Source organism: Colias eurytheme, chromosome 2 (assembly GCF_061535395.1).
Source record: "Colias eurytheme isolate Ceu_HAF_F1 chromosome 2, ilColEury1 Martin Lab GWU primary, whole genome shotgun sequence".
Taxonomy (NCBI): domain Eukaryota; kingdom Metazoa; phylum Arthropoda; class Insecta; order Lepidoptera; family Pieridae; genus Colias; species Colias eurytheme.
The window spans coordinates 133,790-159,474 of record NC_142981.1 but is presented as its reverse complement, the minus strand read 5'-3'; the positions used below and the strand labels follow the sequence as shown (position 1 = coordinate 159,474).

Genomic DNA, 25,685 nt, shown 5'->3' with positions numbered 1-25,685 from the left:
TATAGATAACTTAGTATTAATGTGCCTCTGGAAAACATACAGCATTGTTATGAAGAAGCAGTGTATACTCAACCATAGATACGGAATGATTTCCATAGACTACATACAACCTCTAGTTCCAATTTATTCCGCTAGACGTCGTCGCTGTCACCAGCAAGGTGATGGGGGAACCAAATTCATTTTTCGAATCATAGCGTTGTGTACTCTCGCCATAGGCGGTCGTTTCAATAAGCATTACTAGTGTACAAGTGTTCAAAAGTGCTAGTGTGTGAATAATTTAATAATTTTTCAAAATCAACCGTTACTGTTCGTAATGAATTCGCCACCTAACAACGACTTCGAGGCGCCTTCTGGGGCCCCGACGGGCTCAGAAGGCCATCGTTCTGCTGCTTCGCCCTCGTCAGCGAGCCGGAGCGACAACAAACGGAAGAAATGTACTTCAAGTTCGAGTGACAGCGACTCGGACCCGGAGGTCGACGTGCCGACGACCAAGAAACAAAAAACGAGTACTGAGGTAACCGCCGATCGTCGGATCGACGCACTATATGCCCAGGTCAGTTTTCTTACAAATTATTTAATGCAGCAACAAAGTGCTCAAAACATAATTGAGTCTGATAATAATGTTGAAGTACCCGCAACCGAAAATATCGAATTTTTGTCGAAGCCATCAACGAGTGCAAACAAATCAATAGATTTAGGCGTATGTAAAACGGTTTTTGACGAGAAAAAAGTTCTTAAGCCCGCAAATGAAAAATTATTACGTCAATTAATCGAGCTTCAACAATTTAATTCGCCAACGTGGCCTCATATTCGCTATTCCAAAGCATTAACGGACATGCTAGCCGCACCAGGTTTTTGTAGTTTAAAAATTAATGACGAAATGTGTTCTTTAAACAAGGGTAAAGATTTCTTATCATCAACCGAAGAAATTATGGCCGCGATTACAAATGCATTATTACAGCAAAGGGAACTATTACAATCGGGCTTACAGGAGCTCATTAATTGGGCCCACAAGTCTCAATCAGAACTTAATCCAGATAATCTTTTTAAAAAAATTTCTGACGCGTTTGGTACTACATCTCCGTCATATAAGCTATCGGAACAAACATTACAAATTGTGTGCGGTAAAAGAGCGGAGTGTATCGAAATTAGGAGAAAAAGATTATTAGATGGAATTAGGGATAAAAATATTCAAAGCGCGCTTAGGAATATCCCTCCGAGCGAAGAACATTTATTTAATAAGACCAAACTCTTAACGTTTATACAATCGCTAGGCGGTCCTCACTTTTGGTTACTACCCTCACAATCACAAATTTATAAAAAAACGGAACCACTTAAAAAGAAGTACAAGAATTCGTTACCTTCTACTTCCAAGGCTCAATACCGTTCGAGCAAAAACGTTACTCCAGATACATATAAAAATTCGCAAAGTACTTTTAAAAAAAACAAATAATTTTAAACAAACTAAAAATAATTCCTTTCGAAACAAAGAAGAGAGGAAGTGACTATCCGACACACTTCAGGGGGGGTTGTTTAAAAGCTTTCAAGAGCCGTTGGCAAGCTTTGGGCGCGAACAAGTTTATAATTTCGGCAATAACACACTTTCGATTGCCCCTGGTAAAAAAACCGCCATTAATAAGGCCAACAAAGGAAATTATGAAACAGTATTCAACAACCCCGTCCCCTGCAATGTCTCAATCAATACAGGAGCTTCTGGATCAAGGTGTACTGCAGGTCGTCACCAAAAGAACTCCCAGTTTTATTTCAAAGCTTTTTCTGAGGAAGAAAAGCGACGGCACTATGCGTCCGATATTCGACCTGCGGGAGCTGAACAAATTTATAAAGGCAAAGCACTTTCGCCTCATTTCGCACTCCACAGTTCCCGAGTTTCTCCAGCCTGGGGACTGGATGATAAAGCTAGACATCTCGTCCGCCTATTTTCACCTGGCCTGCGCCAAGTCTCACCGGCCTTTTATGAGAATAAGTTACCAGCTCCAACTTTACGAAATGACGTGCCTACCCTTTGGCCTAGCGTCAGCACCGTACCTTTTCTCTTCAGTAACATGTTGGGTCGCGGAGACCTTGCGTGCAAAAGGTTGTCGAGTTCTAGTGTATCTGGACGACTTCCTTCTGGTCAATCAGGACCAGTCCAAGTTATGTCGTCAGGCTGCGGAAGCCGTGCGGCACTTGGAATATCTGGGATGGCAGATAAACTACCAAAAATCGGTTTTGACCCCCACTCAAGACTTGGAATATTTAGGCATACGATGGCAGACTGCAAAAAATGTTATGTCACTACCAGAGAAAAGGAGAGACAAGTTAGACAACGCCATAGCTCAGGTTCTGAAGATACAACAGGTAAATCTTCGAGAACTACAATGCCTTTTGGGTCAACTGAATTTTGCAAATTTCGTTATCCCGCGGGGCCGATTACATTGTCGCAGAATGCAGATCTTTCTGCGACGCTTCAACAAGAAGAGATCGCGACAGAAACTGCCAGTCCCAGCTATTGTGGCACAAGAGATGACGTGGTGGCGCGGAGCTACCCGGCACAGCATGCCAATACACAAAAAACCTGCCACCCATTTCCTGGCGACGGACGCTTCGGACTTTGGTTGGGGAGCCCAATTGAATGGGAAGACTATGTCAGGAGTCTGGTCAGTCCGTCAAAGAAGGTGGCATTGCAACAAAAAAGAGCTATACGCAGTAGTAACGGCTATAGAAAAGAATGTAGAACTGTTGCGCAATGCACACGTTCTAATTCAGTCGGACAACAGGACACTGATTGCTTATATTCGGAAAGAAGGGGGGACGAGATCGATAGCCTTGTTAACACTAACTTCCAAGTTGTTACAAATAGTGGACCGCTACAAGATAACGGTGAGCGCATATTACCTACCGGGACGGTACAATATAATAGCGGACAGGCTATCACGAGGAAAACGTCCAGCAGAGTGGCATCTATTACCAAGAGCGACAGCGAAAGTGTTCCAGAAGTGGGGACAACCCCAAATCGACCTGTTTGCCACAAGAAAGTCTGCAGTAGTACAGGAATACGTGTCGATAGACTGCAGAGATCTATCAGCAAGTTATATAGATGCCTTCAGCAGGCCATGGAAGTATCAGCTAGCATGGGTATTCCCACCGCCAAGCCTCATACCACGGGTGCTAGCACATCTAAACAGTGCAACGGGAACGTATCTTGTAGTGGTTCCAGAATGGCCGAAGGCGTTCTGGCTCCAGGACCTGAAGGCCAGAGCCCTGGATCATCCGTACCAGATCAGGAACCTGCCAGAAGTGCTGATAGATGTAACAACACTGTTACCCCCACCACAAGTGCAGACATTAACCCTGAAAGTTTGGAAGATTGGGGGTGGGGCGAACTAATAAAAGATTGGTCTGAGCAGGAAAAGAGCCTGTTAAAGAAAAGCTGGCGAGTTTCCACATTATCAACATATACGCCAGCCCTCAGAAGATGGCTATCCTGGTGTGTCAATTGTTCAGTAAATCCAAAATGTCCAAAGCCAGCGGATATCGCCCGTTTTTTAATACACCTTAACGTCAAAGAGAATTTATCATACAGCACGATATTGGTCCATAAATCAGCTATTTTAACATTCTGCGGTCCTCATATAGAAAAAGAGTCATTTTCAAATTTTATTATTAAACATACCCTTAAAGCAATTGGTGCCTGTAATCCTAAGGCTGTTAGACCGTTGATTACATGGGATCCGAGAACTGTTCTTGAATGGCTCTCGTCTAACCCGCTAAAGGATACCCTATTTGATATTTCTCGTAGAACAGCTACGATATTATTACTGGCTTCGGGCCGACGGGTTCATGACCTTACATTGTTAAATATATCGGATAACAGTTTCTTTGATAATGGTGAAAACATCTACCTAATACCAGCTTTTGGTTCAAAAACAGATACTCATAGTTCTCGTCAATCAGCTTGGAAACTTGCGAAACATCCGGATAAAAACATCTGTCCAGTTACTCTTGTACGGCTTTTAATACAAAAGAGTTATTCAAAACGTAGTGAAGCTAATAATTTAAAAAACCTATTCATAACATTCGGTAATAAAACTAAAGCTGCTTCCCGTACAGTCATTGGGAATTGGGTACGCTCTGTACTCAGAGACAGCGGAATAAATGCTTCTCCAGGCAGCTGTAGATCGGCGGTAGCATCATTAGGATGGCTGGAGAATCAGCCTATAGACGAAATATTATCACGAGGAAATTGGAAATCCTCCAATACATTTTTTAAACATTATTGTCGTGAAATTGAACTATCTAATGAAAATAATCGAAATTTGATTTTTAATACTTTTACATTATCATAGAATATAGATTCAATGAAAATTAATAAACAAATAAATTGTGTATATTTTTGTAGAATATTGTAACGTTATATTGATTGTATATTGATTCAAAGTTAAAGGCTACTTAAAATAGTATATTATTTGAATTTAATTAAACTTAAAATATTGTGCATATTTATGTGACATGATTTAGTGATTACAAGTAAGAAAACATTTAAAATACTATATATTGTTTGAATGTTAGAAAATAAAAATAAGAACATAAGTAGTAGTTTTATTTTATATTTATATTCATCATAGCGTTGTGTCTTTTTATTTCACCAGCAGATAACAAACACGTCTTCATAACAATGCTGTATGTTTTCCAGAGGCACATTAATATAACGGTTTTACATTACAATAAAACCGATATTATGTGCCGAAAAGGAAAACATACAGCATTGCAGGAAGTCCTTCCTGGTGAAGACTATGATTCGAAAAATGAATTTGGTTCCCCCATCACCTTGCTGGTGACAGCGACGACGTCTAGCGGAATAAATTGGAACTAGAGGTTGTATGTAGTCTATGGAAATCATTCCGTATCTATGGTTGAGTATACACTGCTTCTTCATAACAATGCTGTATGTTTTCCTTTTCGGCACATAATATCGGTTTTATTGTAATGTAAAACCGTTATATTCTTAATTGATGCATTCATTCTTATGTAGGTAACGAAGCCTTGTATTACTTCGTGTTTTGAAATTTAAATATAACAGAATAGGTAACTTTAAGCATGTACACATAAACAGTAAATATTATATTGGATATGTGGGATTTATAGGTACGTTACTAACCATTCTTCACATGCAAATTCAATGTTGGCAAGTTTTTCACAGAATAACATTCAAATAAATTTGATATCGAGTGCGCATTTCTATGTATCTAGGAGTGTGGCCCAGATCGCTGACACGAGAGACCATGTTGACGGACGCCATGCGACGCCGCGCCCGCGCTCGGCTGACAGCTTTGTATGCATTTTATTGTCTTCTGACCCATTTTGATGCACCCAATGAATTTATTAGCAGTTGTCATCTGTGTGCTATCTATACTTAATATTATAATGCTGATTGCTGAAGAGTTTGTTTGTTTGTTTGAACGCGCTTATCTCAAGGCTACTGGTCCAATTTGAAAAATTCTTTCGGTTTTAGATTTAGATTTTAGATTAGAAAAATTCATTCATCGAGGAAGGCTATAGGCTATCATCACGCTAAGACCAACAGGAGTGGAGACACGCGGGTGAAACCCCGGAGCGCAGCTAGTAAATAATAAACAAATAGATACGATCGAATCGCTGGTAGATGTAGGTTGGAAAGTCGACAAGGGATTATTTTGTTTGAGAGTGTAGTGGTGTAATCATAATTTGTCATTGTCACTTCTGTAACCCAGGATTTGTAAAATGTGACTCAGTAACATATTGGCACAGAATACATAATAGTAGCTAAACGCTACAGAACGGACACTCTCCGCCTCCCGCCAAAATTAAACACTTAGGTACCTCACCCCGCACGATCAGTCTAAAAATGGTCCACATTTTTCTACAGGGACGATACGCAACGAAGATTGACAACATTAATCAAATTGACCTAAAGTAATTTTATTATTTTTGATTTGTCATTATCGTTTTTCGTAGAAAATGGTTAGATATTGTGCTGTTTACGGATGTATTTCATCAGAAAAACGCGAATTTTTTTTACGCTAGTCAAAAATGTGACAACCATAAAGCGTTAACACACACATTTGCAGTCTCTACAGTGTGACTGTCAAAACGATAATTTTTTATGGAGTGTCCGGGGTGTGATATTGGTTTAATTTTATTAATTGGAGCGTTCTACCATAGCTTCTACGATGTAGGGGAGTTTTAAATAATTTGGAAAATCCAAAAGTGCACGCCTCATAATTTTTTTTTAATAAATATTTATTAATTATTATTTTTGTTTATTTAATAACAATTAAACCACATCGAATCAGACCCTGAAAAATGAAAGGGTTCTATTCCTGAGCATACTCAAGCGTAAGAGAAAAAAAAAGACTCGATTAGTAAAGTATTTCGGTCGCTATCGTGTTAACAAGAAAAAGGATCCGCACATACAGACACACGGACGTCCAAGACAGAACTTTTTTAAACTGTTTTTTAACTAGTTTAAATAACAAAAACCGGCCAAGTGCGAGTCGGGCTCGCGCACAAAGGGTTCCGTAGCAGCAAATATAATAAATTACAGTTAAATCAACCTATCTCAAAAACTATAAGAGATACTTTGATCAAACCAAAAATCGTTGAAAGAGTTAATTAGCATGCATCACCTCTATTTTTTTTAGAATTTTATACCCCGTAGTTATAAAAATAGAGGGGGGGGGACATACTTTTTACGACTTTGAGAGCTGATATCTCAAAAACCGTTCACTTTAAGAAAAATGTTTTTTAGAAAACTTTATATCATTTTAAAAGACCTTTCCATTGATACCCCACACGGGTATGTACATCGAAAAAAAAAATTTCATCCCTCAGTTACATGTATGGGGGGCCCCACCCCCAATTCTTTTTTTTACTATTTAGTGTCATATTTTTGTAGCGGTTCATACAACACATATTCCCATCAAATTTCATCACTGTAGTACTTATAGTTTCCGAGTAAATCGGCTGTGACAGACGGACAGACGGACAGACGGACAGACGGACATGACGAAACTATAAGGGTTCCGTTTTTGCCATTTTGGCTACGGAACCCTAAAAATGACATCAAAAATATCATGAACGTTAAAAATAGTGTTTTTTCTTAATATGTGTGTGTATGTATTATCTTACAAGTGCAATGTATGATACATAAAGACATTTTAAGTTTGAAAAATCAGATGTTTTACGCGAAGTGACAGTAGTACCCACCTCAACGCTTCGCTTATGAGGCGTGCAAAATTGAACAATAGAGAAAAGCATTTAAATATAAAATGTGGATGTGTAGCGAAGTATATGTATAAATGTAAGATTCTCGCGAGCATGCAACTTCGTAACGGATGCATAATGTAATATATAATATGTAGTTTATTTTCCATCTCATAATTAATTGCGAGAACGCGTTAGGCGCTGAACACATCGTCGAATCATAACTCCTGTTACAATACTAAATTATCAAAAGCTATTTAATTTGAGACTGGATGGTATATATACAGGGTGTCCCAAAAAGTAGTGATGAACGGAAGCTGGGAGGTAGAGGACCTAGAGAGCTATCCGAATCACCCCCATGTATGTTATGCGATTTTTCGTATTTTCGGAGTTATGACATTTTTTTCAATTTTTCATCTATCGCTGAGTACGATGAGATTTTTATTTATGGTGACGTGACTTATTGCGCTAGATGCTTGATTTTTTTTGTGTGGTAAGCTGAAAGATAGGCCAATTCAGTATGGTAACATTTACTATCGTTAGATCTTCGAATGGAATAAAAAAAGAATTAAATGCCAAGAAAGATAAAATTACCCAGTATGTTCACAACTTCAAGGGCCCATAAAAAAATAAAATCACATAAAAAAAGTTTTCCATTTGGCTTTTAAAAACTCGCTCTATCTATCAGGTAGTTACCCTAAAAATTTCATTTTATTATTCAGAAGGCTTCAATCGAAAAATTGAAATCTAAATGTGGTAAGTGCAAAAATTTTATTAACATGATGATCATTAAAACCAAATTAAAACCCATAAATAGGTGTTTAATTACCAGAAATTTTTAAAATAACCCCGCTGTTGCTCAATGCAAGTGCGACATCACCGTAAAAAGTTGTCTTTTAAATGTCTGAATGCCCTTTTATCATTTTTAATGGTTTCTTCTGCTACTATGAATTTCCGGGTTATTTCGTCCAAATTGTAGCATTCTCTCAAGTAGCCGAGGTCTTTTTAGTATCCCCATTGAAACAAATCAATGGGGTTTAGGTCGAAGGACCGTGCAGGCCAGGCTTTAAGGCAGGCGTCACCAGCGCATGCGCAGGCTGCAACGACCAATCCATCTTTCAGGGTATCTTTGCCCTTTAGCCTGGCCTCGACGGTCCCCGGACATAAACCCTATTGATTTTTTTCCGTGGGGATACTACAAAGACGAGAGACTGCCACAATTTGAACGAAATAACCTGGAAATTCATAGTAGCAGAAGAAACCATTAAAAATGATAAAAGGGCATTCAGACATTTAAAAGACAACTTTTTACGGTGATGTCGCACTTGCACTGAGCAATAGCGGGGTCATTTTAAAAATTTCTGGTAATTAAACACCTTGTTATTGGTTTTAATTTGTTTTTATTAATCATCATGTTAATTCAATTTTTGCACTTACCTCATTTAGATTTCAATTTTTCGATTGAAGCCTTCTGAATAATAAAATGAAATTTTCAGGGTAGCTACCTGATAGATAGAGCAAGTTTTTAAAAGCCAAATGGAAAACTTTTTTTATGTGATTTTATTTTTTTACGGGCCCTTGAAGTGGAGAACATACTGGGTAATTTTATCTTTCTTGGCATTTTAATTCTTTTTTTTATTCCATTCAAAGATCTAACGATAGTAAATGTTACCATACTGAATTGGCCTATCTTTCAGCTTAGCACACAAAAAAAATCAAGCACCTTCCGCAATAATTGACGTCACCATGAGTGAAAATATCACCGTACTCGGCGATAGGTGAAAAATTGAAAAAAAACGTCATAACTCCGAAAATACGAAAAATCGCATAACATACATGGGGGTGATTCGGATAGCCCTTTAGGTCCTCTACCTCCCAGCTTCCGTTCATCACTACTTTTTGGGACACCCTGTATATATATAATAATAGATATGTATTCCTGATTCTTGTTGGATGACTAATCCATATTATTACAAAAATATGGGATTTACTCACATAAGTTTCTAGGTGAGATACGTTGATTTTCTGAAGTTTTATTCATATTACATTCATGTAATGTAGGTATGTACATGAATCACTACATAGTATAAAACAAAGTCGCTTTCCCTGTCCCTATGTCCCTATGTCCCTTTGTACGCTTAAATCTTTGAAACTACGCAACGGATTTTGATGCGGTTTTTTTTAATGGATAGAGTGATTCAAGAGGAAGGTTTATATGTATAATAGCATCCATCAAATAGTGGAGAAGTACTGTTATTTTTGAGGTTTCTAATGTGATGTCGTAAAAAATTACATTTTTTCCGCTTACATTGCAAACGCAGGCTGAACCCTACGAGTTTTATGAAAATAATGTACTAAATATTATACACATTGAAAAGGTCTACAGAAAAGTCCGCGATGGTATATGTCTATCTCTTATGGATAACCCACAATAACTTTTTTTTGTCATTTACTTTTTACGACAAATAATGGCTAATTTTCGATGCGATTTTAACCAATATAGCATTAATCCTTAACCAATTAAATACCTCGAATACATTGTTCATTTATAGTCCGTTTTCTTATGGGAAAAGGTATACATTTTTGAGTAAAGCAATGCCATTTGGTACAAATGTTGTACTCGTCCACCTAAGCCCAAATCGCCTGGTAGCCAGTGTCTACTCCCCGGCAGAAGGGAGGGAGGGGGGGTTATAGAACAGAGCGCCCGGCGCTCGTAAAAAAAATTCTGGCGGATTCATTTGGCCCTTTGAGTCGAGTTTGGTGTCGTTATCAGGTAACTAGATGATGCCCGATTCATTCCCCATACCAGTTTTTTAGGGTTCCGTAGCAAAATATGCCACAATCTTTAAAATAATAAACTTTTGGCAGTGGCAAAATCCAAACAAACCAGTATATTTTTATATTTTTGTATGAAACTTGGTTTATAAAAAAATACTGTCTGAAAGGCCATTTCATGCAGATTATAAAAACATTAACATGTAATATATATCTTACCATTTTCAATGTGAAATAAATTATAGAAAGTACAGGAACGTTCGTCAGCGCAGCGTAGGGGACGGCTAATAGACCCGAAAAATAAGCAATAACATAAAACAAAAACCAGTCAAGTGCGAGTCTGACTCGCCCATCCAGTGTTTCGTACTTATTTGTCCTATACCATGTTATCTTGTCTGGTAGGACCTGGTTAACTGATACACACACACTTTCGTCTTTATAATATTAGTGTGATTTTTAATCATCTTTAAATTATAAACGAAGTCAGGTAACATTGTTAAAAATAAAGATATATAATAATAGAACGTTTTTGTATTAATAATAATGAGAACCACCTCCACAATTACATAATTCGGTACATTTGAGCTGGCGTATAAAACACTTCAATCTGGAATTGCAAGATTTCACGCACCGACATCTTATCAATTCAAAGCTTCTCTTTTCTTTGTATTTCAGATGGGCAAGGAACATTTTGATTATTTTAGGTCCCTAAATATATATACAGCCTGTAAAACTGCCCTTAAGGTGTGTTGTTTAAGGGCAGCTTCTGTGGGAGGCAAATTTTCGATGTGCCTGTCCGTTTTTGTTAAAAAAATTTTTGCGACCCTCATTTACCGTCACAGCGGGGTACAATGTAAAAAACAAACATGTACTTATAATAATTATAAAAAAATATAAGTTCTGGATAAGAGTATCCTTAAAATACCGTGACCGTCCTTACCTATCATGCATTGTAATCACAAACTTTTCAATTTCACTGTCTGCATATTTGCCACTGTAAAGTTACCTGATAACGACACCAAACTCGACTCAAAGGGCCAAATGAATCCGCCAGAATTTTTTTTACGAGCGCCGGGCGCTCTGTTCTATAACCCCCCCTCCCTCCCTTCTGCCGGGGAGTAGACACTGGTTACCAGGCGATTTGGGCTTAGGTGGACGAGTACAACATTCGTACCAAATGGCATTGCTTTACTCAAAAATGTATACCTTTCCATACAAGCATGCCCATAAGAAAACGGACTATTAATATAGATCTATATGGCCCTTTCAACCGTGAATATATTCGAAGATATTACAGATTTAAAAATTGCGGGACGTAGCGTTTGCGGCGGTACCGGCCAGCCGCCCGGCTATCTATTTTATACCCGTGCGAAGCCGGAGCGGGCCGCTATGTTTTTATATATTAAACGTTCACAGTTTTTCTGTAGTGTATTTATTATCAGCATTGCACCCGTGCGAAGCCGGGGCGGGTCGCTAGTTAAATATAAATTATAATATGTCGAACGTAGAGAGCAGGCAAGGCGCGGGCGAGTGCGCACTGCGCCTTACGCGCGTTATTGTTCTGTCATCTCGGTTTCTCTGCGCAAGCGCGTCGTGAGAAGCGTCCCCGGAACGAATCTATACTAATATTATAAAGCTGAAGAGTTTGTTTGTTTGAACGCTCTAATCTCGGGAACTACTGGTCCGATTTGAAAAAATTCTTTCGCTGTTAGATAGCCCATTTATCGAGGAAGGTTATAGGCTATGTATCATCACGCTACGACCAACAGGAGTGGAGCCACGGGGGTGAAACCGCGCGGAGCAGCTAGTGTATCAATACGCTGGATTTCTTTAGCTTCCTCGATAACGGACGCATTGTTTGCTAAAAATAACGCGAGTTTCATTACTTTAAACTATACTTTTCATGCCGATTAAAACTTAACTATAAATTACACCGATCCAGTTCATAATATAATTAATGTCATCCTCATAAATATATTCCAGCGGTTTCTTTATGCTTGGGATTGGAATTAATTTACATAAGATTCCTTTTATATGCGATCTATTTGCTAAGAAAAAATGTGATTCACACAGCTCACAATAAAGAGTTCCGAGTCAACAATAGGGGTGGGAATATTTTTTGTGTGTTTTTCTAATCTCGGCTCTGGTCACATTGGATGTGCTTTGAATGGCTACCTGTGCGCTTCCCGGAAGGGCCAGTGTCGATGCATACGACAGGTAGTGGCAGTAAAACTTCTGCGGAATATGTTTTTCTTACATATTAATAGAGTATGATTTAAATTTATATCATATTTAATTACTTACGTTGTTAAATTGAGTTTTATTTGATTTAACTTATTGCGTGAAACGTGGGATGCGCAGGAACAAGCGAGCGCAGAGCCTCAAATGATTCAGAAGAAGCGCGCGAGAGCCCGAAGGCTGCCATTGTTTCCCTGCCTTTTGTTTAGCTCATTGTCCCGCATGCTGCTCGCAATCTGTTTGCTGAACTTAATATTTCTCTTCGTGAGCAATGGTTTAGAATGCACTACAAATATATTTTGTTCCTTAAAAATATTCGTATCTCTTTTGTAGAGCATAATATATACTTTTCTACATATAAACGAAATATATCATAATATGTAGGTACATACAATAGTATCTAGTATCTATTTACTAAGTCCTTTCACAGTTTTTGCTATGTTCTTGATGTAATGTAATCTACCTGTTTTGTAAAGTAATTATAAAATTAGTATACGTATGCTACAAAATTCCAACTGTTGTTTCCTTTGTAGTTTGTACCGCATAAGTTACTGAGACGTGGGGCACGTGGCGCTTGCGTGTCCCTTCGTCCAGCATACTCACCACAACTCACCATGGAATCCTGATATTTCATGAATGTCAAAAAACTGTTCTGAAATAGTGCTAAATAGTGCCCAAAGGAAAAAAATAGTGCTCTTGTACTTGCGAAGTTATAGCCATAGTTCGATGAGTATGCTGGACGAAGGTTTCGCCCAGCATACTCACCTCCGTCCGGAGAATCTGTATACGCTTCAAACATAATTCATACTTCAAAAAATAGTTCCCAAATAGTGCCAAACGGTGCCCAAAAAGAAAAAACAGTGCTCGAATAACTTCGGAGTTACAGGCTTCGTTCAGTGAGTATGCTGGGCGTAGGTTCTACGCCCAGCATACTCACCTCAGTGCGCGAATATCGAACGAGCTATAGGTATAATTTACGTCTCAAAAAATTGTACTTGAAATAGTGCCCAATATCAGTCCAATTTTTGCTTGACTTTTGACTTAGAAAACCATTAAATTTTAATGTAAACTTCTACATACTAACGTAAAATGGGGTACAGTCGTCGACACATGTTTTTGGACAAAAATATTAAACTTTCTAATTGTAGACTTCATGTTATTGGAAATAATTATGGTATTTTCTCACATGTCAAAAACTTTCGATTAAATGCATTATTATATATTTTATAAATAATAATAAATGAATGAAACTTTAAGCGTAAATGAAGTCTATTACTTCATTGCATTGTGTGTTTGTCTGAATAAAAACAGTCATTTGCAGCCAATAAAATTAGTATCTTGAAAAATTGTAAAAAGGAAATTATACAGTTTCTTTTTGTATATATGTTGCAGGCAAAACTTATAACCAGTCAAAACTAGTACTGTGACATAGTTATACAAATTTTTAAAACTCTTTCCAATAGTTTCATCAATGAAAGGTTTAGCAATAAAAAACATTTTTAATTACTTACGTTATTTATTACTATTTAAAGGGCCAAAGTAATCAGAATTCTAGTTAACTAGTTCACAGCTTTTGTTAACATTCATAATATAATCAATGTAAATAGAAAAAATTGTAGTTTTAATATTGTATATAATATACATATAAAAAAATGTTTAGCGTCGCGGGCGCCGCGCGTCGTAAGCCCCATACCTATTGACCGTACGTGCATCCATTACTGCCACACTATATTGAACTTTATCACATGAGGAATACAGGTCAATTCCGTAAACGTTGTGGTACCGTCCTTGATCCGGAAAATGATTATTTTGAATAATTTTGTCAGTTGTAATGTAAGCATTAATAACAGCAACTTTATTTTTCATGCATGATTTACTTCATTTGATATCTTAATCCTTCAAGCGCCGTGATCTAGACAAATATATAAAATCATTGTTCCTAGCTACCGGGGTCCCATGCGACGCGCGAAGGCTTAATCATATTATTATAAAGTATTATTAAAATAATGTGTAATTAATAATATTGCGATTCTAAAGTAAATACTCCCTTACATAGACAATATAACAAAACAAATAATTTACACAAGACAAAAATTGTTAGAAAGAAAGTTAATAATATTGTATTCGACTGTACTCAATGTAATGTATGTAGAAGTTTACAATCAAATTTAATGGTTTTCTAGGTCAAAAGTCAAGCAAAAATTGGACTGATATTGGGCACTATTTCAAGCACAATTTTTTGAGACGTAAACTGTTCCTATAGCTCGTTCGATATTCGCGCACTGAGGTGAGTATGCTGGGCGTAGAACCTACGCCCAGCATACTCACTGAACGAAGCCTGTAACTCCGAAGTTATTCGAGCACTGTTTTTTCTTTTTGGGCACCGTTTGGCACTATTTGGGAACTATTTTTTGAAGTATGAATTATGTTTGAAGCGTATACAGATTCTCCGGACGGAGGTGAGTATGCTGAGCGAAACCTTCGTCCAGCATACTCATCGAACTATGGCTATAACTTCGCAAGTACAAGAGCACTATTTTTTTCCTTTGGGCACTATTTAGCACTATTTCAGAACAGTTTTTTGACATTCATGAAATATCAGGATTCCATGGTGAGTTGTGGTGAGTATGCTGGACGAAGGGACACGCGCTTGCGGTTCCATTCCGCATCCCGGGGCAATGGGCAGGCCTCACGAGTCAAGGTCGCGGGATCGATACCCCCCGCGCCCCGCGTCCCGCCGCCCGCGCCTCCGCCTCGGCCCTCTTGTGACGTCACCCCCAACGGACAACCCGAATGTTAACGATCTTTTATCACCACACAAATTGGTATTAACTCGTTATAAAATCAAGTTTTTTGTATATCTAATAGCGGTATCAATGTTTTTTTAAAAGTTTTTCTAATTTATTTGAAAATTTAACTTAATGTTGGGCTCGTGGAATGTGGAAGCCTTTTAAATAAAGTACCTTCCTAAATTAATTATTTAAATAGACAAGGAAATTATTTTCAAAGACAAGAAATGATTTTCTTGGGATTAAAATATCACGTATTCGGCCTTTGCTTCTTTCCAACTTTATAAAAGTAGGTACAGAGAAAAATAATGCATATATGTAGTAACATCATTTTTATCGTTTTATGTAAAAATTAAAAATAAAAATTTGCTCATGATTGCGTCGGTGTCGCGATAACCTCGTGCTTCTCGACGTCCGAGTATCTTTTTTTATCACTGAACTTGAACATGACGTGTTCCATTTTTTTATTAATACTTTCATTACTTTTACATTAATTATTCTAGTAATAAAAGTTTTCCTCAAGTCTGTCTTATCCAATTAACAACTCATTTCTGTAGCATTTATAGGTAGGTCTGTAATGGCACGGTAAACAGTATACCTTCGTATCTGTTTATAGTGTTATGATTTGATGACCAAAAATCATAACTTTTTCACAGAAGTCTAGAATCAATAAAGTGTATGGCGATATCTCGAGTGTTAATCGGCAGCTTATCAGCCGAATGACGTGGTATCGGCAACTCTGCTATCAGATAAGAGGCGACCTTTGTGATAGCTATTATATTGTAATTTGTCGTCGACCCTGCGCAGGTATCTATAATACCTGTCCTCTAAACTCTAAAGGCATTTAATGTGTTATTTACATAACGTGCTATTTTTAATTTCTTAATAATTGAGCTAAGTAATATCTATACTAATATTATAAAGCTGAAGAGTTTGTTTGTTTGTTTGTTTGAACGCGCTAATCTCGGAAACTACTGGTCCGATTTGAAAAATTCTTTCGGTGTTAGATAGCCCATTTATCGAGGAAGGTTATAGGGTATATATGTATCATAACGCTACGACTAACAGGAGTGGAGCCACGGGGGCGAAACCGCGTGGAGCAGCTAGTCGGTTATAAAATTGATCTTTGACGTGGAGGCTGGATGTTATTATACATATTCAAATACATAATAATTATTGACGAGTCTTTTTTTGTTTTCCGGGAAAAATAATTCGTATTACCTATCGTTGTGAAATGTAGGGCCAACTTTAAAATTTTCAACACTCGAATAACAATAAAAACATGATGAAACGTTATTTTGTATATTTTTAGAAAACTTAAATCCGGTTATCTTATCGAGGTGCAGTGATATTGCAATCTCGATGTAGGTACGCAAATACGTTATCTGTGTAAGCACTTTTCTTTATGTCCCGGACTTGAAGTTATGGTTTATCTTTCGAATTAAAGGAAGTTTTAGGTGCCGAAATGTATGTCGTCGATGTCACCTCTTGCTACGTGTTTGGGCCAAGCTGTGCGCACTCCGAGCAATGCCTGCACATGGCCGGTGAGGTGCGCTGCGCTGTTGGGAAACGCGCAACACGTTCCCGGCCTCGGAGCCGCTTGTGGTGCTTGTGCAACATAAATATTTGTTGATTATTATAATAACGAGCCCGGAACTGCCGTCACTTGTAATTGACAAGCGTGTTTGTTATGCTTTCGTTTTGAGTATTGTACGGACGGACGGATGGTCAGCTCGATTTTGATGGGACGAAACGATCGTCAGGGAGTTTGGGGATCCGGTATCCCTGCTAGACGACCGATATAGTTAATTACCGTGGTCATTACGTTACAGTACAATTTAATGTTTATATAATTAATTTAAATTGTTGAATTTAATTTATTATTTGTTTATGTGTGGTTTTGTTAATTAATTTCGTAGTTATATATACAAATTATAATATTCTTAATAGTTAATTAATAAAAGATGGTCGATAAGCGAGTGTGTATGTACTATAAGATAATAATTTATTATCAAGTATTGCTGATAAGCATCAATTCTCTACAAAGAAGTTTTTTATGTTGAATAATTACCTAATATTCGAATGTGTTTCTAAATTTCTAATATTCAATTAATTTGTCTTGAGGGAGTATGTGTAGCGAGGAATTGTTTGAAGCGTTATACCCCAGCCACACTATGCCACTCGTCCTGCTACTCGTGCTGCTACTCGTCCTGCTCATCGCGCTGCCGCTCGCCTCGTTATTGCCGTCTGGCCACACACTGCTCTACTCGCGCGATTAATCGCGACGCGACGCTCCTCACTTGTCGTTTACCTTGTCGCACACAATGGACGTTGAAACGATGGCAGCGTGCGCGCTATGCATTTTTAGTATAGCTAATTATATTAATGTAGTAAAAAGAAATATACATCGTCGTCGTCCTCCTCGCCAACGGAGATGGTGGATCACATCTATTCATCGCAATAGAACTATGTAAGTACAAGTACCTATTCATATAAATATTTTTTAGCATCTCCACAATTCTTTTTTAAATATTAAATTGTTTAAAGAAATATATTTTTTTTTTGTAATACGGTAAATATAAAATATCATGAATTAGTCTAACAAGAAGATTTGTATTTATTAGTTATTTTTTATTTTGAAAACAATTTTTTTCTTGTTGCTAAAATCGAAAACATGGTTTATACTTTATAGGGTCATTTCGCCCGTTTGCGTCAGCTTAGTGCAGTTGGAAAGAAATTAAAAATGTTCCAGTACAAACTTCAACGCAAAATTTATGTAACGTGTTCATTACGTATAGTCTATTTTAAAATTTACTTTCAATTGTGTTCGAAATATCATGTGGTTTTTAACCGACTTCAAAAAAAAGGAGGTTATCAATTCCAATACGCAAAGTTTCTGAACCGATTTACGTGATTCTTTTTTTGTTTGATGCGGATTATTATAAGAGCATTTTTTATACCTATGTATGTAAATTGGATAGCTATGAAACTCAAACTCAAGTCAAACTCAAAAATTTATTTATTCAATTAGACTTCTTCTAGAAGCACTTTTGAAACGTCATTAGGTACATATTTTTAACATTTACCACCGATTCGGAAAGCAGTATCTACGGAGAAGAATCGGCAAGAAACTCCATAGTTGCTCTTTTTAATCATATCAGTTTTACAATTTTACAAATTACATATGTAACATCATAATAATTTTAATAACATAATATGCCAAAGAACTGTCCTGTGGTTTTTACGCGACAACCCTCCATGGGTGGAAAAATTATCATTTGATGATGGAATCAGAAGGTGGCCATAGGAACTCAGTAATTAATTGATTCAACTTTATCGAGTTTGGGCTCGTTTGATTCGTGTTAAAAAATACACTAAAAAGTATTAAATAAAAATAACTACGTTAAAAAAAAACGACTTCAAGAACGGAACGGCACAGAAGTCAAACCTATTTAATAAATAGCACAGCTAAATAATATATGTATTAATTAATAATATCAAATCTTTTTTATTTGTTAAGTACTTTTCCGTTTTTGAAGTCGTTTTTTTTTAACGTCTAGTTATTATTTATCTAGACAAACAGCAGAATTAGGCGTTTTACCCAGTTCGCGTCCAAAAATTCCAGTTTGCGTCCGCCCGTGGACCACTTCGCGTCCACACGCTTAGAAAAGGAATTAAGATTGTATAGTGATATTTAATAAGATAATGCAAATAAAAATTAGATTTTAAACAAATTATTGAAGTGAAACTTCTTTATCGGGGTTGGAAAAACATTAAGTGTAACATTTTTTCGTTACACGTGACATTTTTCCGTAACGCGCCATCTTTTTCTTATCCCTACCACGCGTGATTCGACGCATTTCTGTAAAGTTGCTTATAGTAAATTATTTTTTTGAAAAATAAGGTCATAAAAACGCACACATTTTTTTTTTAAATATATATATATACAGGGTGGCCCGTTTTCAGTGGTCCAAAAATTTTTTTCAGCTTGAGAGCATCATGAGTAATCATTTAAAACATACTTTAGTTAAGCGGAAACTTATGGTTTAGAAATTATGATTTTTTTTTAAATAATCCGGAGTTTCAATATTTTTGACACAAAACCACTCTGTTATGAAAACTACTGGACCGAATTGAATGAAATTTGGTATAGGTATAGCGCAATAACCTACCTATCGCGCTATAGGCTCATCTTGTGTAAATAATTAGACTGCATTTTTTATTTCAACTTTTTCTGTAGTTTTTTGAATTTCTCGGCAAAATATTGACTTTTTTTTCATTCAATTCGGTTGAGTAGTTGTCACAACAGAGTGGTTTTATGTCAAAAATGTTGAAACTCCAGATTATTTAAAAAAAATCATAATTTCTAAATCATAAGTTTTCGCTTAACTAAAGTATGTTTTAAATGATTACTCATGATGCTCTCAAGCTGAAAAAAATTTTTGGACCACTGTAAACGGGCCACCCTGTATAATAAAAATTTCTTAAAAGTATACTTAATTTGGTGAATTTTATAAGAGATATCCACAAAATGGCGAATAGACACTAGGACGCGAACAGGTGAAATGACCCTAATTAAAAAAAATATGTCTCGTTTCTGATTTTGTTATACTGAGCTATATTTAATTTATTATCGCCTACCTATTTAGTTATATAATTGTATTTTTTCATTTACAGAAGCAGTATGAACAGTTTTATCAGAGAACTAACTTGCGAGGATTCTGGAGAGTTCCACAATTTCTGCCGAATGTCAAAAACAGATTTCGATTTTTTATTGAATAACATTGAACCTCTGATTAAAAAACAGGATACTCAAATGAGAATCGCTATACCACCAAAAATACGTTTAGCAATTACATTACGTTATTTGGCCACAGGGGACAGTTATCAAAGTCTTCACTTTCTTTTCAAGGTGTCACATCAAGTTATCTCTTTAATAGTACCTGAAGTTTGCACAGCTATTAACTCTCTTCTAAAGGATCAAATTAAAGTAAGTAGACATAGTAATAAAAACTCTTTATTTATAATATAATTAATAATATAGGAACCATGACTAATACTCTACTAATACATGAACACAGGAGGATGTTTATTCAGAATTGAAGAAAGCAGTCTTTATAATATTATTTGCTGGTGATAGGATTTCTTCAGATAATACATTAATTTTTTTACCGGATTTTGATTCATGATGTACTATATTTTGTGATGTTGTCGTATGTAGGGATTCTGAATTCTGCAAATTTGCACTATCTTCTTGTATTTTTATTGACATTGACGGTGGTGGTATGTTATTGGCTGGAGATTGTTGAATGGTGTAGGCTGGAGATTGTTGAATGGTGTACACTGGAGATTGTCGAATGGTATTGGCTGGGGATAGTTGAATGGTGTAGGCTGGAGATTGTTGAATGGTTGCTGGAGATCCTGGAACAGTATAGGTTGGAGATGGTGTTGGAGAAGATGAGTAGTGTGAAAATGGTTGTTGGTAAGATCCGATATGCTGCAGAAGTAAACCGTCTATATCATACATTATTCTTTGACGCAACCCATCTGGAATTTTTCTAAGTTTTGTTGCTAGAAGTTTTGCATACAATTCACAGTCGTCTTCTTCGTGTCGTTTGTTAAGAACATTATTCAGAGTTTGAAAACTATTTTCCAATTTACTTTGGGCATCATCTATGTTAAAGTTGTGGCGCCGCTTTTTTTGTATACGAGTAGTTGAAGCCTTTTTATTTCGGCTATGATCATCCAGAGCAACTTCATCTTCGGTATTTTCAGTCTGAGTATTTTCATTATTAGTTTCTTCATTTCGAGTATAATTTTCATCTGTGATATTCATTTTTTCAGGCTAAAACAATAAATAACATAAATTATTTTATAGTAAATTTCAGAATACTTATTGTAAAGTAATAATTATTTCTTTGTTTCAGATACCACAAACACCCGAAGAATGGTTACAGATTGAAAAGGGATTTAGAAGACGGTTTCCACGATGCGTTGGAGCTATTGATGGGAAGCACATTATTATTAAACGTCCAGCACACAGTGGCTCTGAATATTATAACTATAAAAGTACTTTTAGTGTCGTACTAATGGCTTTAGTTGACAGTGATTATCGTTTCATTTTTGCGGATATTGGAGGCCAGGGACGGATCAGTGATGGAGGGATTTTTAAAAATTGTTTACTCTGGCAAAAACTTAACGCGGGTACTTTAAATCTACCGCTAGATACTCCACTGCCCGGAAGAAATGAAAGTGTTCCATACGTATTTCTTGGCGACGGTGCCTTTGCTTTACATAAACATATATTGAAACCTTTTGCAGGTAATCATAGTTTCGGCACAAAAGAACGTACTTTTAATTACAAAATTGCTAGTAGTCGCGTTATTGTAGAAAATACCTTCGGCATTTTAACATCATCTTTTAGAATTTTTAAAAAACCAATAGAACTTGAAATAGAAAAAGTGCCTCTTGTAACTATGACCTGTATTTTGTTACATAATTTTTTAAGAAATAGTCAATATTCTCGGGACATCTATACTCGATCCGGATCATTCTCTTCTTCTGACGAATCACATACTGAAGCTGGAGGAATTAGAGCATTACAACAGATACCCAGACGTTCTTCAAGCGATATTACCGTAATTAGGAATGAATTTGCCGACTATTTTCAAAATCTGAATCAACCACAGTAATTATCATAAGTAAACTTTTTAACATTGTTCAAACTCAAACTCAAACTCAAACATTCATTTATTCAATTAGACTACTATTTAGTAGCACTTTCGAATCGTCATTACATAGTATTTTTAACATTTACCACCGATTCGGAAAGCAGTATCTGAAGAAGAAGAGAAGAAGAGAAGAGAGAGAAGAATCGACAAGAAACTCCATAGTTGCTCTTTTAAATAATGTCAATAAATTTACATAATATGTAACTTATATCTAACTACATAATATGCCAAAGAACTGTCCTGTGGTTTTTACGCGACAACCCTCCATGGGTCTTTATCGTCCATATATTCCTGAATACTGTAGTACGCTCTCTGAACTAGTACATTTTTTATGTAAGTTTTAAATTTAGAACTACTAAACTCTTTAATATTGTGAGGAATTCTATTGTATAAGCGTATACCTTGACCCATAAATGAATTTTTAACTTTAGCTAATCGGAAAAATGGCATTTTAATTCTATTCCTGTTCCTTGTGCCATAATCGTGTCTATCTCCTACTCTTGTGTGTAAGTCAGAGCTTTTGTGTACATGCAAAATATTATTAAATATATACTGTGATGGTACAGTAAGGATACCAGTATTCTTAAAATGATCTCTTAGTGAGTCCCGAGCACGTAAATTATATATAGAGCGAATGGCTCTTTTCTGTAAGATAAATATAGTTTCTATATCTGCAGCCCTGCCCCACAGTAGAATTCCATAGGACATAATGCTATGAAAGTAGCTGAAATAAACCAATCTAGCCGTATCTTCATCGGTTAGATGCCTTATTTTTCGGACTGCATATGCAGCAGATATGTTTGATAAGAAATAAATAACTTACATCGTCTTCTGTATTGATTGTTTTATTAACGTCATAAACTGATCCTAAAAACAATTCCATGGCGTCGTAGGCAAACCATGTTGGATGGTAAACATCTTCAGGCGAGGAGCCAGAACGCATGGTTGCCTTTTTTTTATTTAATAATGGACGAAAAGTTGCCATCAAAGATTTTTTTTTGGCTTTGAGCTCTTCAACGCCAATGCTCATGATTTTGGAAATTCTTATCCAAGCATCGTGTACCTAAAAAATAATAATTAATAATTAAATTAGAAATAAATCGATTAGCCGACTATAAGTGCAGGCAACGCGTGGGCAACTATACATATTATATATATATTATATAATACAAAAATCTAGGTAGAGTCATTTCGCCTGTTCGCGTCCACTTAGTGCAGTTGGAAAGTTTGAAGGAGAAAATAAAAATGTTCCAGTAAAAATTTCAACGCAAAATTTATGTATCGTGTTCATTACATAGTTCATTTTAAGATTTGCTTTCAATTGGGTTCGAAATATCATGGTTTATTTATCTAGACAGCAGAATAAGGCGCTTTACCCAGTTCGCGTCCAATAATTCCACTTTGCGTCCACCCGTGGACCACTTCGCGTCCACCAGCTTGAAGCACCAGCAGAAAAGGAATTAAGATTGTATTGAGGATTTTTAATAAGATAAATGCAAATAAAAATTAGATTTTAACCGATTGTTTATTTAAGAATAGTTATAGTATAGTAGAATATAGTTATTTAATATCATTATTTTCGTGAATTTTCCAAGAGATATCCGCAAAATGGACGCGAATAGGCATATGGACGCGAACAGGCGAAATGACCCTATACTTTGATTTTCATTTTGGATTGTTCTGTTCTGTTACTGTATGTATATTCAGTTACCTATTGAATTAATAGTATTTTATGGTAATAATCGATCCAAATATAAGAAGCAATTAAATGCTATCAATTGTGTTTTTATTTATTTTAGAAACAAGCACTTATATAGATACATAAATAAGGAAATACATAAACAGACCAAGTTTCATTTTTTTAACTAGTTGTAGTAATTACAATACACCATTACAAAATGGGTGTACTAGAGTACACACGTAAGAAGTGAAACTTCTTTATGACTTTAAAAATGTCACGAGTATGGCGTAACGCAAAAATGTCACGCATACGGCGTAACGCAAAAATGTCACGCGTACGGCGTAACGCAAAAATGTTACACTAAATTTTTGTCCAACTCCGATAAAGAAGTTTCACTTCAAAAATAATTGTGTAAGTATGCCAAAAATTATAAACAACTAGCGGTCCGCCCCGGCTTCGCCCGTGGTACACAATATTTACGTTTTCTCTACATAAAAACCATCCTCGTACTTCAAGGAATATAATAAAAAAAGAATTATCGAAATCGGTTCAGCCGTTCTCGAGTTATGCGCTTACCAACACATTTTGCGATTCATTTTTATATATAAGATAAACTTATTAATCTATACTAATCTATAAGTACTAATATTATAAAGAGGAAAGGTTTGTATGTATGTATGTATGGTAAATGGTTTTCACGCATAAACTACTTTATCGATTTTGATGAAATTTGGCACAGATAATCTTTAGACCCTGAGAAAGAACATAGGCTACCTTTTATTGCGAAATATGTACCGCGGGCAAAGCCGGGGCGGACCGCTAGTATAATATATATTACACTAGCAATGCCCTGCGGTTTCACCCGCATATATAGCGATATCGTGACAGTGAAAAGTCTACTATAGGTCGGACTATATGTTTAATTTTTAATCACATGAAAATCACCTTCACCCCGTCCCGCACTACGCCTGCTCATTATACCTACTATTTTCTGTAGATTGACACTTTTAAAAATTCGTTATATCTTTTGAATGGAATATCCAATTTTTTTTATTTAAAAAGTATTTTGCTGGTATTGAAACAGTCTATAATAAAACATCATTTAATGGGATAAGGATTAATATATGTGTATGGATAACATGGTTTGATTACTGTCGGCACTTCTATTTACTTTGAAAACGTAAAAAAGTTGTTGTAGTAACATAACTACTGAAGATGGACATATGGTATCGCGGACTTTCTTGTAGATATTGATCCATTCTATAATACCGTAGAACATTTTTTGTTCTATCTTCAATAGATTCCGCAGCGCACGCGATGACAGCATTTTTATTCAGGAATTTTTTACACCTTGGGTTACATTATTGCATTTTTGGTAAGGATCTCTAATTTTTTTGAAAATGCAATAGGTATAGCCTATGTTGCTCAGTGAAGATGCAGCTTTCTAATGGTGAAAGAATTTTTGAAATCGGTCCAGTAGTTTATGCGTGAAAACCATACATACATACATACATACTTACATAATTACAAACTTTTCCTCTTTATAATATTAGTATAGATAACTTAACAAAACTTACAGAAACAGTTCAGTTATGGGAACAGTATTTCGATATGGGAACAATTTTTTCTTGTAAGTTTTTATATTTTTATTTGAAAAATGTCTATTGTACTTAATTGTTTATTTATATAGCAATCACAAGCTCGCATTACGAAAGTAATTTTAACAAATGATAAATACCTACCTACATTGACCGCCTCCTTGGTACAGTGGTTGACGCGTGAGCGAACCTAGGGGTCCTGGGTTCGATTCCCGGTGGAGACGAAGAAAATAACATGTCTCGGTCTGGTAGGACACAGAAGGCTGAGCACCTACTTGTCCCTATACAAAATCGATTAGTGAAACAGATATATACATAATACATCTGCCCCCTTACCCAACTTGGGGACATGGGACTTCACTAGGTACCTACATTTTTCGTAATTTCAACTAAGCTTTCAAATAAATAAACATACCTTATGTTTAATGCAGTGGTTTTTGTTTTTAGGATTCCAAATACAATTTTCCTCGGACAACAAATCTATAAAGAAAAGAATTTTTTCATTCGTCCACTCAACGCTTGACGACGACATTATATTTTGCAATTGGTACCTATATCATATATGTGCGTCTTGTTCAAGCGCTCGATGTGGACTGCGATAGCGCGCAGGCGCGACTCGCGAGTAGTAGGC

At 36.2% G+C, this 25,685-nt stretch overlaps 2 protein-coding genes across 6 annotated transcripts in view; both read left to right on the top strand.

The window, feature by feature from the left end:
• spir (spire type actin nucleation factor) overlaps positions 1 to 25,685 on the top strand; it is a 120,604-nt gene that overhangs the window by 3,516 nt on the left and 91,403 nt on the right. The window lies entirely within an intron of this gene.
• On the top strand, positions 314 to 4,613 carry LOC149910031 (uncharacterized). Its single transcript, XM_090108680.1, has 2 exons — positions 314 to 1,290; positions 1,880 to 4,613. The coding sequence occupies exons 1-2, from the start codon at positions 314 to 316 to the stop codon at positions 4,344 to 4,346; spliced, it is 3,444 nt and encodes a 1,147-aa protein (XP_089964806.1). The 3' UTR covers positions 4,347 to 4,613.

Coding starts and splice junctions, on each gene's coding strand:
- LOC149910031 (XM_090108680.1), top strand. CDS start 314: ATGAATTCGCCACCTAACAACGACTTCGAGGCGCCTTCTGGGGCCCCG. Junction 1,291..1,879: donor CTAGGCGGTCCTCACTTTTG/GTTACTACCCTC, acceptor CGCACTCCACAG/TTCCCGAGTTTCTCCAGCCT.